This window comes from Aplidium turbinatum, chromosome 2 (genome assembly GCF_918807975.1).
Source record: "Aplidium turbinatum chromosome 2, kaAplTurb1.1, whole genome shotgun sequence".
NCBI lineage: Eukaryota > Metazoa > Chordata > Ascidiacea > Aplousobranchia > Polyclinidae > Aplidium > Aplidium turbinatum.
Genome location: NC_137473.1, coordinates 41,708,135 through 41,724,663, shown reverse-complemented (window position 1 = coordinate 41,724,663; position 16,529 = coordinate 41,708,135). Strand labels below are relative to the sequence as shown.

Below are 16,529 nucleotides of genomic sequence, written 5' to 3'. Positions count from 1 at the left end.
ACTCAATTTAGAGAAAGTTATAAAACTCAATGACCAATGGAAAACTTTCATATGAAATATTCTCGTGACAAATTTAGTGCCAGTGCTCTTAGATGAGTGCTAAGAAGATATCAGCAAAGTAGCAGCGCTTGTGATGTCCCACAACATGTGTAGGGTTTTGCTCAATCTTTGATTTTGCTGCTTCGGCAGTGTTTGCCTGACTGCTTGAATGTGTTTGTATTTTTATGTCGTGTGGATAGGTCTGTGATGGTTGTAGAGTATTTGCAAATGTAGCTTTCATTGCCGTCAACTGAATAATAATAATAATAACATGTTTTATTTTGCGCCCATTGCGACAACATAGCCTACAGTAGCCTACACTGCGACCTACATACGCAACACACGACTGGAATCCCAAATAAAACTTTAAACGTTGGCTGTCATTTGTAACAGTCGAAAATTTCTGTAACAAGTGCTGAAGCTTTTTAATATGATGGATGAAACCCCTGTCATTACATTCGATTTACATTTTGCAGGTGGCAAATTTAAGTTAAGTTGTTGGCAAAAATGCAAGCGATTGTATCAGTGGACTTATTCCAACTATTATTATCGAACACAACACAGTTCAAGTCATGTCGAGAACAAAGAAAGAAAAAAACAAAACATCGTGAAGTCTAAGCACTCGTTTGATTGTTTAAAGAAGAATCTGAAAAAGGTTGCTCTTGGTGAGTACGGATGAATGTTTCTACTACGACTAAACGATTATGTCATAACTATGCCATTTTGCTCTTTTGATTAATGTATGATGTAATTGTGAAGAGTATTGAGTAATGTATGAAAATGTTTTAGTGGTGTACTCGCATTGATGTGAACAACGAACATGGTGGTTAGTAGGCTATGTCGGCATTATATGCTGATTTAACACTTCTTTTTTTACTTTCATGATTAGACATGGTGATGGCGCACGACAAAGCTGCTGCCATGCAGCAAATTGATGAAGAGTTTCAGAGTGATTTCGAAATTGGAAGGACAGGCAAGGTGGCCGAAAACGGCAAAAACTAACTTTTGGTGAGCTTGTTGTATGTTTGAAAGACAACTGCGAATGTGTTGCTTTAGTTGTTGAATAACTATCTGTACACGCAATTAGAATGTATTGGAACTTGATTATCGCACTGCGTGGCGCAGAATCGAATGATAAGTTTTTTGTCACGCACGTTGGAGAGAGGGATATTACCATGGATATTACATTGATATTGCAGATTGTCAATTAACTTCGTATTATCCTGGACAACAACTGATCAAAAGCCTACACTGTTGCCAAACAGCCCTCTTGAATTAAATATTTTTGTTTCATTCGCAGGAATTCAGAATGATAAAGATACGCAAGAAAAAGCTGCTGATGTGCAATGAATATCCATCTGTCAATACGATTTGATGTAGCTTGTTTCTAATAAATGTGAAAATATAAGAAGCTCGGCTGTTACTTTGCTTTGTCACAAAGGGAGTAGTGTTGCTTATAAATCCGTGTTGCTGCTGTTCTTTCGCCCAAGGATTAGCTAGGTTCAACAATAAACTTTTGGTGATGAGCGAGGTTTAGGTACAGAGACGATTGGCAAATGTAAATGCCAATGCTGTTCAGATGTTTTATGCACCAGCTTGCTTCGCATGGCCAACCTTGGTCAAAGCGCGGGCATCACAATAGTCAATAGGTCAGATGAAGCAGCGTCATGGTGCATAAAAGTCAACCAGAATTTAGGCGCCAGATGAAGCAAAATGGTGCACAAGCCATCTTGCCAACGCTGGCCAGATACAGATGCCAACGTTGGCAAGATGAAGCAAAATGGTGCATAAAACATTTTGCCAATGTTGGCAAGATACAGAAGCCAACGTTGGCTAGATGCAGAAGTCGACGTTGGCTAGATGCAGACGCCAACGGTGGCAAGATGCAGACGCCAACGCTGGCCAGATGCATCCAAATGGTGCATAAAACATTTTGCCAATGTTGGCAAGATGCAGAAGCCAATGTTGGCTAGATGCAGAAGCCAAGGTTGGCAAGATGCAGAAGCCAGCGTTGGCAAGATGCAGACGCCAACGCTGGCCAGATGCATCCAAATGGTCCATAAAACATTTTGCCAATGTTGGCAAGATGCAGAAGCCAACGTTGGCCAGATGCAGTAGCCAGCGTTGGCAAGATGCATAATCCAACGTTGGCAAGATGCAGAAGCCAACGGTGGCAAGATGCAGACGCCAACGCTGGCCAGATGCATCCAAATGGTGCATAAAACATCTTGCCAACGTTGGCGTCTGCATCTTGCCAATGTTGCGGCCAACTTCTTGCCAATGTTGCCCCAACAATCAATGTTTACTGGGTGGTAACTTTTCAACTGTTTTTTCAAACAAGTATTTTTTAAATATGATAACACTTTCTAGCTGTCTTCTGCAGTTGACTGTACCAGCGGCACGACAAAACTTTCTACAATTTTAAAAAGAACCACATGTTTAACTCGCTTCAAACTACCGCCATTGTAGTGTCGTGAGAATAAGGCAATTGCTGCAAGCCTTCGTATCCCCTTCTTTAGATATCCCTGGGTTTCATTTTACAAAGAACTGTTGAAGTTTATCAAACGGAAACTTCTCAACTGAAAGTCTAACTATCTTACTTGATTTGTTGGGTTCAGTTTGGTGAACCTGCAAAATTTAATGATGCATCAATAACCAAAAACAGTGATGTAAAAATATCTCAATTCCATTTCTGTTGTGATAATAATTTCAACAACTCAATAACGCTAAAGTAGGCCTATATATACATAGCCTACATTGTTGCATTAGAAAAAACAAAATGTATTTACCGATACAGGATCTGAATTAGAGGTCAATATTTTAATCATTAGCCCATTGCAAAAATAGAAAACTGAATGCGGAAAGCAGCAAAAATAGCGTTGAGTTATTTTTTTATTGGCAAGAGCATCTTCAAGCATATCATAGAAAATCGCAGGCTACTGATACCAGAGCTTTAGAGCAGCTATAGAATAGCACTGTTCCAGCTTGAAAATTCTTCCATAAGCTGAAATTGCGACAGCTCCAATGTTACGGTCAAGTTAGAATGGCCCAGAAGTTATAGAAACAGAAAAATCACTTTATTAATTCCGTAAGAAAACATCTTGGTATGAGTAAGTTTAACGTGTAAATAGATTTAAACATTCGTAGTTAATACAACTAACTGCATATTAATTTACATCTAAAGCAAAGAATTCTGTCAACGTAAGATGGTTTTCACCCTATACGAGATAATTGTTTGCAGCGACGGCTCATGGCTATGTTTAATAGATAGGCTGGTTGGTCGGTTTTGAATCTTTATACTCGGACAGGCAAAGCCTTAATTGGTTATTCCTGGTAGTTTCGCATACTTGTAGAGGCTCTTGACGCAGGGCCGGTTACCGAGATTGATACAGTGAAATTTTCGATTGTTGAAGTGTTCTTGCAGGGAAATTATTCCATTCACTCGGTGTCGCTGAAAGGAGAGCAGTCCTGAAATGCGTTGCTCAAGCGCACACCCCGAGAGTCAAACCAGCGCCGCGTGATCTTGAGCCGGCGCGTAATCACTGAGTTAACGGGGAGGGCCGAAAAATGTTTCACTGAAACAGCTTAAAAACTTACTATAGCCTGGTTAACTACCAAGGATTAACATCATTGTTAACTGAATTGTGCACTTTTGTGGTGATGACATACAAGCAGAGCCGGATTAACCATTAGGCTAATGAAGGCTATAGCCTTAGGCCCTGGAAAAATTCGGCCCTCAATTTTTGTATGGCTGATAGTGATACAAATCCAGTACAGTAGGCCTACAGCTTTAAGCGAATGACTGAGTTGAGTCAATACACATGAAGAGCCCATTTTTAAAACTACGTATATAGGCGTCACTTCTACCGAAATTGAGTTTAGAGCAGGGATTTTCAACCTGGGGGTCGCGAGCTGTTTTTCGGAGATTCGCGAGGCGCTTGAAATTCCAGTGTATTGTTTTTATTCTTTTTAGTCAGAAAAGATTAAAAACTGTGTTTTTTTCGCAATCGCCCATTCTTCCACTTGAGGGTATTATAACCAGTGTTGTACGTTGACGCTGAGGCTAGCGCCGTCAGTTTATTTTTTAGTTGACGGAAGTGATAGCGCCGTCAACTATTTTGCCGATTTTAAGCGTCAAGCGCTATGCGTCATTTTTTGTTTTCATGAAAAATCTCATTTCAAAATGAGAGTTTCACTATGTATTCTGGCCAGGGCGACTCATCCGAATTACCCGCTTTCGCGTTGTTGGAATGGCTAGCTGGAGTACAAGCGGAAGAAGTTCGCCAAATGGTGATCACTAGGGCGATTTTTTGTAACTAAAGTTACTTTTTTTTTAGTTGTATCAAATAACAAAAGAAATGTAGAACCAAAATTTCATAGTTGTGGGGTCAATATTTAAGAAGTTATGAAGTTACCAAAAGTCAGTTTTTGTGCTTTTAGGTTACTTTTCATTTGTTTGGTCACTTTATTTTGCATACTTTTTTGCCTAATTCCTCTATTTATTTATCTTTCATTACTACTGGAGAGATAAATTTACATTCTATGTAGCCTAATGCCAAGGCTTTTAATATATCTTCTACAATGGTAGGCTATGGATTTTAGGTTTGCACGAGCCCATGCTTGTTCGTATCGCATGTAGCCCATTCCCAAAAACTTGTAATTTACGTAAAGTAATTTTTTTCGATGAAACAAATTGTGTTAGCTATATTTAACCACTTGTTTTCCCTGCAATAGCTAAAGTGTTTCATTAACAGAAACTTGCTGCCAGAGAATGTAAAACATTACATATGCGTAATTTGAATGTGTAATTATGATTTGAGTACAAATTGAAACTAATTTAGATGCTTTTTTATGTTGAATTAATGCTATTTTTTTCGCTTTCTTGTTTTCGTTAAATAAAGTTACTTTTTGGTTAGGCTACTTTTTCTTAAAATTAAAGTCACTTTTTTGAGTGTTTTAGGTTACAAAAAAATTGCCCTAGTGATCACTCATATCATGAGCAGTATCGAAAACGAGGGACCAGAAAGAAAAAGCGAAAAATCAATGAATGTCATCGAGGAGGTTTGAAGATACTTTATTTCAAGAGCTCTATGCCCCTGAAAAGAGCGATGTTGGTGCAGTGGACCTCGTTAAAAGATTTATATAATATGCCAAACCATCACAGCACGCTTGGAACAGTGATACCTTTCCGAGTAAACGTTTTCAAGGCTTGTTTTTGAAATACAACACACCAATACCATCCAGCGCTGCTGTGGAACGCATGTTTTTACTAGGAAAGGACATTATGCGTCCCAAACGCAGCAGATTGTCAGACAAACGTTTTGAAATGCTTGTCTTTCTACAAGGAAATTGTTCCAGACAATTGTTCACCAAATTAAACGTCATGTAAAACCGTTCAGGTCTACTGAATCTTAGCGTATTACGTAATGGAATATTTCTAAAAAATGAGCAGATTGCATTATCGCTTGCAAGACCTGTAAAACATTGCAGCTGCAGCATAACATTACATCATCGTTAAATTTTTAATTACTTGAACAGGTGTAAGCCAAACTTGAACAGGTGTAAGCCAAACTTGAACAGGTGCTTGAATAACTTATCATTGGTTATCATTATTACGTCACAGTAGCTGCCTACGTGCGTTTGAGATATTGCAATGTATTCTCGTCATTCTTAAAATTGTTACTTGAGAGTTGGTCGCATATTTAACTGTTTTGCTTAGTGCTTGCCAGCTGGACGAAATTTCCGTCTTTATCCAAGTAATTTGCATTGTAGTGACAACTTTAGTGGTGTATCGCGTTGCAGCCCAATTTCGACAGCCTTTGGTTATTTTTACAGAAATACACTTTTTGAATAGACGTTTTCAAAAGAATGTTTCTTTCGGTCATTGCATACAGACGAACGGATCCAGGAATCTTATGTTACAATTTTTCCACGAAGAGATTATGGTTTACCGTTGTGACCATAAATAATAAAGACGAAGTTGTTGGTTGGTAGTCTACAGAAGCACAATAATAAAGACGTTTCTTCTCAGTTGGTACTAAAGAACTTCAAGCTGAAAATTAAAGACGTTTCTTTGTTGGTTATCAAAAAAAAACAGCATTGATATACATTGGCAAGAAAAAAGAAAATTAAAGACAATCGATCTGTGCTTGAAGATTCAAGTGGACGAATCCAAGCAAGTTTTGTGGAACTTTAAGACTTCATATATATACCCCTACAACGACGGTATTGTGCATTTAAATTCTTTTTGTATTTTTACGGTCTTTGCAGTTAAGTTTTTTATAACTTAATATTTTGTGTGTTTGTGTAACTTAATTTTTTAATTGTTAAATTTAGCCCCAACATTTAATATGTCTACACTCGGTGGCGACAAGGACTCAGCCGCCGTCGACTCGACTAAGTTTAAGCCTGATGATGTTCTTTGCGGTCGGGCAGGCCATTCTGGGGAGGACCCAGTAACGATGAGGCTAAGTCAGTTCGAGAGGCCCGGCATCTTAGAAGGGATATTTTGACTCAAATTGAAGAACTTTCTGTAGCCTTAGGTTCTTTGAGTGATAAGCAGAAACTGTTAATTTTTCGATCTAACCTACTTACTGTAGAAGAGGAATTACGGCATTTCCATGCTCTTTTGAGTAAAATTTTCAACTCTGCAATCTTGGCAGAACTTCGTGATAGGGTAGATCCTGAATTTAACTCGTTAAAAAATCACTTCGAACAAAAAGTAAGTGAGTTCTCAGATAGGTTGGATGCTGACATACATCCTGAGGATAGCGCCTCAAATGTAAGCACTAGGATGTCTGAGAGCTCGTCACGGATAGTGGCACAAATTAACCTGCAGTTAAGACGAGAGGAGCTCCAGATACAAGCTGACGCCGAAGCGAGAGCTGCTGAGGCCGCCGCGAGAGCTGAGGCCGCCGCGAGAGCCGAAGCGAGAGCTGCTGAGTTCGCACTCAAAGACGCACAGTTGAGGGCTGAACAACGTAAGGAGCTAGCTTTAGCTGAATATCGATCAGAGGCGGGCTCCCGGCGTAACTCTAAGAAGGGATCTTCTAGGCATTCCAGAAGTGAACATCAATCGCGGTTAGATTTACATAACCTTTTCCAAACGCCTGTTCAATCTGTAAGTGGACCAGTACAATCCACATGTTTTCAAGCTGTTTCAGGAGGTCTCAGGGCCGCAGCTAAGGATCTTCCGAAGGATCTAAAGCCAAGGCCAGCGAATTTTAGCCGAACTCCTCCCCCAGAGCGTACAGGTCACGGGCCGCTATCAGAAGTAATGTTTTGCCCTCTTCACAGTTTTCTGCGCCGCTAGATTTTGATTGCCCAGGTACACGTAATTTGAGTGGTTGTGAGAGGCGTGTCGCGTCTACTGATTTTAACGTTTGTGAGGATCGTGATCGGGCTGTGCATTTGACTGAGCCCCCTCAGCCCCTTAAGGGATATAGCTTGTCTTCTCCCGCTAAATCAAGTTGTCAACAACAGGATTGCTTTTTTGAATACCAAAATAGTAGGACGTTTTTCGATAAGGCGGCCTTGATTGGTTACGATGGTAATAATATGCCATTTATCTTCTTTAAAAATTGTGTTACGGCCTTGATGGCAGCTTCGCCCTTTAAAGGAACTCGTTTGACTTTGTTACAAGCAGCTTGTGTTAGAACAGCTGCTCAAACGATTGCTAATTTGGTTTCTGACACTCCTGGCTTGTCAGAGGAAGACAGGATAGAAATGTCGTTAGCTCGCTTGTCCCAACGTTTTGGAGTTCGTGGAGGTCTTTTCGCCGAACCGGAAATTAGAAAGTATCGCTATGGTAGCAAATGAACTTCAATCTCTTCCAGTGATTTGAAAGAGTTTAAACATGAATTGTCGCAGTGTCTGCTTTACGCGCAAGCTTACGGTCATCGCGATAAATTGGAATGACGTTTTGTTTTGGATTTGGCTAAGCGACTCCCGTTTGACGCTAAGCAGCGTTATCTTGACTTTTTAGGTGATCAGTATCGTAGCACTAATGACTAATGAGCCTACTTTTCAGAGTTTGTTCGATTTTTTTGTAGTACGGGAGGAAACGCGTAAGTCGACTGATTTTAGCATTATGCTAATGGGCGATTCTGGTGAGTCGCAGCATTTTAAAAAGTTTGGCAAAGAAAAATTGCCTTCATGTCCGGTTAGGCAGACGTCGGTAAAACCCCATGACAATGTGATTTCAGGGAGTTCGCAGTACTCGACTGCTCTTGGTGCACCGTGCGGTAGTGTGGCCAGACGTAGAGACATGCCGGCATGTATTTATTGTTCGTCACGTGGTCAAGTTGAATATCATTTTTTGTCTAATTGTAAAGATTTTTGCGCTTGACACCTAAAGATCGGAGAGATGTTATTGTTAAAGCTGGAAAATGCTTGAATTGTTTGCGCCAGCATATGGTTAGGGACTGTAATCATGCAAACAACTGTCGTCAATGTGGGCCTAACGACGATAGGAAACACTTTTTTTTTCTGCATGAAAGATGATGCTGGTACCAGAGTTCCTGTGCGTAATGTTAAGATTGGAAATGTTAAAGCAGTTTTTAACCGCATTACTGCTGCTCGTGTTTTGAATCCAATGACTGGCAAATCGAAGTTGGTTTATTATCAGCATGATCCTGGTTCGCAGTTGACGTTTGTTTTGAGTGATTTAGTGTGCGAACTTGGCATTAAACCGTATAACAAAGCGTGGTTTAAAATGGATACTCTGGCTGGTCAGAAACCTACTTGTGCTAACCTTGTTAAACTCAACATCCAGTCGTTAGAGACGGATGAACTGTTTTGTGATATAACTTCGGTGGCCTAGCTTGGGCTGACGATGTTAAAACTTTACCGCATAAGCAGGATTTAAGTGGTTTCCGTCATTTTCATGACGTGAATATGTTTCATTTGAATGATTGTAGTACTGTAGATGTACTGATTGGCAACAACAACGCTTATTTGATGTGGACTAAAGAAGAGCGTGTTGGTGAAAATTGCAGTGAAGCACATGCTTTACTCACTCTTCTCGGTTGGTTGGCTTGTGGTGGTAAGTCACCCTTAGATGAAAGCGTTGCTAATGTGTGCAGAGTGCAGACGTCTTCAGAGTCGGATGTCATTTCTGGCTTTCAGCGTAAAATTGAGTCTCGTGATATGGAAATAGCAGACCTGAATAAAGTCATTCAGGATTTGACCTTGCAAAATGAAACCTGTGAATTGTCTCGCAATGATAATTTGGCTAGAGAACTTGTTGAACCGAATATTGAGTTGAAAGATGGTCGATTTGAGATACCTGTACCGTTGAAGGAAGTTATTGATTTACCTAACAATTTTGTGTTGGCGTCAGATAGAGCTGCTGCTTTAAGAAAGAAGGCCTTAAAACAATCTGAACTTTGTGATTTCCTTACTGACACCATGAAAGATCTTAAATCTAATGGTTATATTGAGCGTGCTGGTGAAGCAGGAAATGTAAAGGGATTGAGTGGTATTTACCATACTTTGTGACGTCACAATTAAAAAAGCGCATTGTTTACGATGGCAAGTCTGAATTTAGAGGAACTTTTGTTAATGATGTAATGTTTTCGGGTCCTGATTTGTTAAACCCTCTGGCAGATATCTTGGCTAGATTTCGGCTTAGTAGATTTGGTTTCGTGGCCGATATGACCAAGTACTTTTTTCACATTTTGGACACTTCAATACGCAAGCCCAATTTTATTGAACTGCTTACGTACACAGGCAGTGCCGTTCAGATCGTAAACGAACGCCCTTTGGTACCTTTGAGTGACGATCCTAGGGATTTTACTGTCATCACCCCTGCCTCACTTTTGACCCCATACTTAGACCCATACTGTGCTGTTGGGCAATCACATGATCGTGACCAACTAAGAAGGGATTATCGGTTCAATTTGTCACTTTTTCAGCAGTTTTGGAGCAAATGGATAGATTTTTACTTGCCAGGGCTTCAAGGCCGGAAAAAATGGTTAAAAATGGCCGAAAATTTGGAACCTGGTCAACTTGTAGTGGTGGGTTCTCTCCAAGACATTGGTAAACGTGGAAAGTATCAACTTGGGAGGGTGCATGAGGTAGTTCCACAAATTAGGAAAGGGAAGCCTGTGGTTCGTAGAGCTAAAGTTGCCGTCTGCAACTATAATGAGAGTACGGGGAAAGTGAAAGTAGACTACGTGTTGAGGGATATTTCGTGCCTCGCCCCCGAAAAGAACACTTAAGTGTTAGGGTTTGAGCCTGGTTCTGTCTGCGGTGGTCGACCTTTGTCTGAGCCCAGAACACTCGGTTATTATCGCAACCATTGTATATAGCGTCATTTTTGCGTGTACCTATGGTACCAATTTGTTGCGTATTATTCTTATTGTTGTTCATTCTTTGCATGCCCTTTGTATTTACGTATTAACTTAAACGTGAGTGATTCAAACAATTTGTGTATCGTGTGTTTTTATTCATTGGCTCACAATTGCCGTCAATTCTTTTTTAGTTATGCCATGTCAGACTGTCATAACTAGGGGCCGCTATGTTCCAGACAATTGTTCACCAAATCAAACGTCATGTAAAACCGTTCAGGTCTACTGAATTTTAGCGTATTACGTAATGGAATATTTCTAAAAAATGAGCAGATTGCATTATTGCTTGCAAGACCTGTAAAACATTGCAGCTGCAGCATAACATTACATCATCGTTAAATCTTTAATTTCTTGAACAGGTGTAAGCCAAACTTGAACAGGTGTAAGCCAAACTTGAACAGGTGTAAGCCAAACTTGAACAGGTGTAAGCCAAACTTGAACAGGTGCTTGAATAACTTATCATTGGTTATCATTATTACGTCACAGTAGCTGCCTACGTGCGTTTGAGATATTGCAATGTATTCTCGTCATTCTTAAAATTGTTACTTGAGAGTTGGTCGCATATTTAACTGTTTTGCTTAGTGCTTGCCAGCTGGACGAAATTTCCGTCTTTATCCAAGTAATTTGCATTGTAGTGACAAGTTTAGTGGTGTATCGCGTTGCAGCTCAATTTCGACAGCCTTAGGTTATTTTTACAGAAATACACTTTTCGAATAGACGTTTTCAAAAGAGTGTTTCTTTCGGTCATTGCATACAGACGAACGGATCCAGGAATCTTATGTTACAATTTTTCCACGAAGAGATTATGGTTTACCGTTGTGACCAGAAATAACTAATAAGCTAAGCAGCTAATTACAATACAGTCTCAAAACATAAAACCTGCCCCTTTTAATAGCCATTGTTAGCCTAAACTTGGTTGCAATACTTCCCTTTTGTGAGACCTTGACTAAAATAGCGCTAGAAATTAGCGCTGACGCAGTCAATTTCTTTAAGAACTGACGCAGTACTTTACGCCGTAAAGTTTTTAGGCAATTCGCGCTGACGCTGACGCCGTCAATTTATTTCATTGACGCGTACAACACTGATTATAACTTATCGTTTAAGATTTCAAACGTTGCAAAGGCTTTAACCATGCTTTAACTATAGGAAAGCATTCGATATTTTTCACCAAGTTCTTGTACGTTGTTTTGTGCAGAGTAAACTTAACCAGAAAACCGCAATGGTAAAAAAGCAAAATTATGCAGAATCCTATGCAAAATATAGATTTCTCAGTATTATCGTTTTCAATGGCATTGAAAAAAATTAGTGTCGGCTATTTTTTATTTCGGCTGTTTTGTTTGAAAGTTCTTCCAACAACAGGTGCACGCATTGACAAACTTAATAGTTAAAAATATGCAGCAACAACCATCGCACTGAAATTGATTTAAATAAATCCATAAAAGATTGCAATAAATTCAACCGGTGAAAGTGCGAAAACGTAGATTATTCTCATTATTTTTTCTCCTATTATCTAGCCAAGCTTGATAGAAAATGGAAATAACAATCGGAGGAAATGTAATAAAAGCCGTAATTACATCGCAAAAAACGTTTTTCGTTTCGGAAGTTTACGTTGGAACAGCAAAACTAAAAATAACTGGATGTCGGCATGAATCAAATTTAGTCAAATTTTGCATTAAATATGGTTTTGTTGAATATTTTTATAGGGGGGCGCGAGACTAGGCTACATTGATTGCTCTCAGGGGTCGCGGTGGAATAAACGTTGAAATCCTCTGGTTTAGAGTGTCATTAGGTAAAGTTTTACCATAGGTACCTGCTATCCATTTCTTTTTTTCCAAAATTTTTTTCATCTGCTTCAAATTTGACAATAAAAACTGTGTTTGCTTCCAAAACCAATTATGCGCCATCATTAGCCATTTTTCTGTTATGTTTATGTTATTTTGCAGTAAATAATTTCAATTTTTTATGTATGTATTTTTATTAATTTTCGTAGCTTGGTTTTAAAAAGTAGGCCCTTCTCCAGTAAACAGCCTTAGGCTTACAGTAGCCTACCCTTAATCCGGCCCTGCATATAGTGCATACAGGTGTGCATTGTATAGGTGTACACCTGAACAAAATTGTTAGATTCAATCACCAAAAACCCAAATTTTATCTTCACATGGTAGGCTGCAGCCTGTTAGGACAAGCCGCCACTGATGGTTTGGCTTACTTTGACTAGCATCGCTGCAACTGCTGCTACCAGGAAGACCACTAGAATCATGGCAACTATTGCAAACGTTTTCCATAATGTCGGACTTGTTTTTTTCTTTGCCCCAGTTGCTGCGGATTTCATCACAATAGGATCTTCGGCGGGTGAATAACAATCTGCTCTTCTTCCTAAAAAACGTAAATGAAACTACGTAATTAGTAAGCTATCAGTTATTAACCTATTAACTTTTGTACCAAAGCAAATTGTGCTTTGTGCAAATTGCAGTAGGCTAAAGTTGAAAATTCACTAATGAAAATCTCTACACACAAGTTTGAACTTGAAAAAATTCAATGTATTTGAAACTTAAAATTTTAAAACGATAATAAAAAGACATTTCGAATTGGCTGCTACTACTAACAGTGATAATAGACAATAAACCGCTTTAACGTTACGAAATTCAAAACGAATGTTGTTTTTATCGGTTATTTTTTTGTTTTTTATATTACACAATTTCAAGTTTTACTACTTATTTTTAATTCTAAACCAAACATTTTAACTCGCTTTAATGCGAAAATATAGTAGGGCATATAGCCTAGGTTTAATTTGACAAATATGGTCAAATGCAAACTGAAGTGCGTCCTAAACGAAAGCATTCATCATCATCATTTTCAGCCTGTGAGAGCCCACTGCAGAGCGTAAGCCTTCCCCTTTTCATGCCAATTACTTAAAAGGCAACCAAGTTTGCCAAAAAGCCCATCAGACCACCTATTAAAATTGTTGCTTCTTCGAAAGTCAACTTTTACATTGTTGATCCTTTTCAGAATTTTTGCTAATTCTTTAGTTTTCAACCATGGTGATCCTAATTTTTTTTTTACAAGATCTGCAATAGTAGCCTATGTGTTATGCAAGGCCCATATAACTCTGTTTTGAGATAACATTGCTACGTCAAGCCTTCCATAAAACTTTCTGGCTATGCTACTGCTGATAGTAGGCCATGCAACGATTCTTGTAGGCTACTCCTCCCAACTTCATTTTATCGTTGTGATAAGTTAGGCTGCAGTGCTGTATTCGTAGGGTATACGGTGGTATACGCAGTATAGGCTACTCTCTGCTTTTTCAAGCAACTATAGTATACCCTCTGGTTTTCCAAATAGAGTGCGTATGCTATCCTTAAGCTACTGATTCTTGACAACTAGCCTACTGACTAACTACTTAACCCTTTGAGGACCAATGGTAGGCTATAGCCTACGGATGTACAATGGTACATGGGTGTACCATGAACCCGTTCTGAGAGTTTTATCATTCAATCAATTCATTCAGAGCATTGTTAGCAGAATGCAAATGAGACTTTGTGCTAATGCCGATACTAACAATGGTCAGCTACTGGTTGATATTGCTAACTTTGCAACCTGAAAAAATGATAGAAGGATATTTGCGTCATCGAGAAGCAGAGGTGAGAAGAATTTTTAGACGCTTTGACATTGATGAAATACAATCAATCCAAGGATTAAGAGATTTTAGTGAAAAAGTTGAAATTGTGTCCAATAATTTGAAGCCTCTCTTGACAGCTATTTCAACTTTCCTTGTTCTACAGCAGAATGTGAATGTGGTTTCAGTTTATTGAACGATGTTATCACAAGTTCAAGAGCAACTTTGCTTGTTGATGTGGGCTATTGATGTGGGCTGTTCGATGTTTACTAAACTTAATTGCAATGGACCACCTGTGGCTCAATTTAGCCTACTGCTAAAAAATGTGTAAGATCCTGGCTGCCGAACCACCGATCAGCTAAGGATACTAAATCCCAAATTTGTAAAGAGGATAAAGATGTAGATTTCTCTCGGCAGGCTGTTTGGAATGTAGGCCTATTCATAAAAAATAAACAATTTTGTACCTCTCGTCCAATTTTGATGTTGATAATTCATGTTATGGTAGAATAAAGATTAGTATTTTGCAAGTTGTGTATTTATCATTTTATCAAATCTAAGACAGTATACCCTGTGCTTTTTTTACGAATACAGCACTGGACTTAGGCTACAAGTTTTTAGATTCATTTTTATCATCTTTAATCAACCTTACCATCTTTATCATATCGCAGAACCAATCTTACCATCGCTTAGATTTCCAACTTCTCGGGATCTCATATTGATGTAGTTTCTCGGAGGTTGGTATCTCATATAATTCTCTCTGTCAAACTCAGGCTGGTCGTACACGGCATCAGTTTCCATAATTTTTGGTGCGTTCAAAGTTAAAGACGTCTTACAGTAAAGTGCGGAAACGAGAAATGTTTCAACTCTAAACCTTGCAAAACATTTGCAACAATCCAATTTTACATTAAGCCAAGAAATAACATGAGTAGGCTACTAGTAGGCCTACTTCGATTGCGTAATTATTTACAGTAAGTAAAGCGACAGATATTTTTATTAGTTGCCTTATTGAAACATAACCTAACTTATCTTTATTATCTCACTACTTTGAGAAAAGTCCAATGCTTCTTCTACATGACTCACCATAGATTAATTATTGATAAATCTTGTACCGGTAATCAAAAATTCAATTCTTTTGTTGTTATACCTATTTTACGCGTGAGAATGTTAAGCGATGGTTTAAAATGTTAATTTATTAGGTAACTGGCTGTCTAATGAAACTCTGTTTGTCTCAAGGATATTCACACTCATTTGTCTAATTTATATATCTGACTCCATGAACTAATTTCCACACAATTGTTATTCGAATTATGATTTTAAGTTATCAGAAGGTGTTCATATAATATTGTAGGTCTCTAACACAATTTGAATTTATACATTACAGAATAGTGAAATTGAAAACCGACGCGTGAAATCATAAAAGGTGACATGTTTTTACAAAATAATTGTGAGCTCGTGTTTTTTTTTTATTGACGTAGAAATAAAAGTTTTGTAGCATAATGTACTTACCAGAGTCTCCATATTTTGGTTATCTTGTTAAACTTACTTTTATTTTTAAAAACCTACTTCCGTGCGGAGTAACCAATGTGGAAATATTTTATTTTACGTTATATTTAACGTATAAGGATAGTTTATATTTAAGTAAGTTATAAGAATGGTTTGTTTATAAGTTGAATTAAGATGAAGGCTGTCTAACTGCTTGGTGAAATTTCTATCTATCTAATTTATATAGTTTGGCTATCTGACTCCATGAACTAATTTCCACACAATTGTTATTCGAATTATGATTTTAAGTTATCAGAAGGTGTTCATATAATGTTGTAGGTCTCTAACACAATTTGAATTTATACATTACAGAATAGTGAAACATTATCACGAGTTATTACATTTCAATTAAACAATCAATTTAATGTTTTTCTGAGAGCTGAACTGGTCTAACTGAGCTGGTTTGATGTGAGCTGGTTTCGTGTGAGCTAGTCCGATTTGATAGAGCTCTCGTCAAAGGACGAACAAACCATTTTATTGTGTGCGCCCTTTTTTCTATTTTCTTTGGGAGCAGTTGCATGGAAAATTACAGAAACTTTAGTAAAAGGCAGGAAAACTTATTCGATGAAATAATGGATCGCTACACTTTCCTCATTAAACGTAATGAACTAAATTATCTCGTCAACATTCCCAAAACGGGTTGTAAGTTATCATTGGAACATCAGTTTACGTTCAAATAGCCTATGTAATAAGTGTTTAGCTTAGTAGCTTACAAATTGCTTGTCATGAAAGAACAAAAAATATAAAAACAGCCATAATTGATTTTAACTAATTTTAAAAGACTTCAAAACATTTATGTTTGATAACAAGTATGTCACTGATCTCATGCAGACATAATCTACGTATATGACAACCGACTCCAAAGTATTATCGTCATTGCACGATTATGGAGTCTATGGTCTTGTAGCTTGCATTTCCTTGTTTCCACATAATTGCCTTGTCCAACTTCACGATCTGCAGAGCTAATAACGCGTGCAATTTTGTAA

The 16,529-nt window shown here is 38.2% G+C and overlaps 1 protein-coding gene across 1 annotated transcript; it reads left to right on the top strand.

Annotated features, from left to right (window-relative positions):
* Positions 1 to 208: 208 nt before the first annotated feature.
* Positions 209 to 1,420, top strand: LOC145787136 (uncharacterized). The gene is made up of 3 exons (XM_082598865.1): positions 209 to 704; positions 929 to 1,047; positions 1,340 to 1,420. The coding sequence occupies exons 1-2, from the start codon at positions 470 to 472 to the stop codon at positions 1,039 to 1,041; spliced, it is 348 nt and encodes a 115-aa protein (XP_082454991.1). The 5' UTR covers positions 209 to 469; the 3' UTR covers positions 1,042 to 1,047; positions 1,340 to 1,420.
* Positions 1,421 to 16,529: the final 15,109 nt, after the last annotated feature.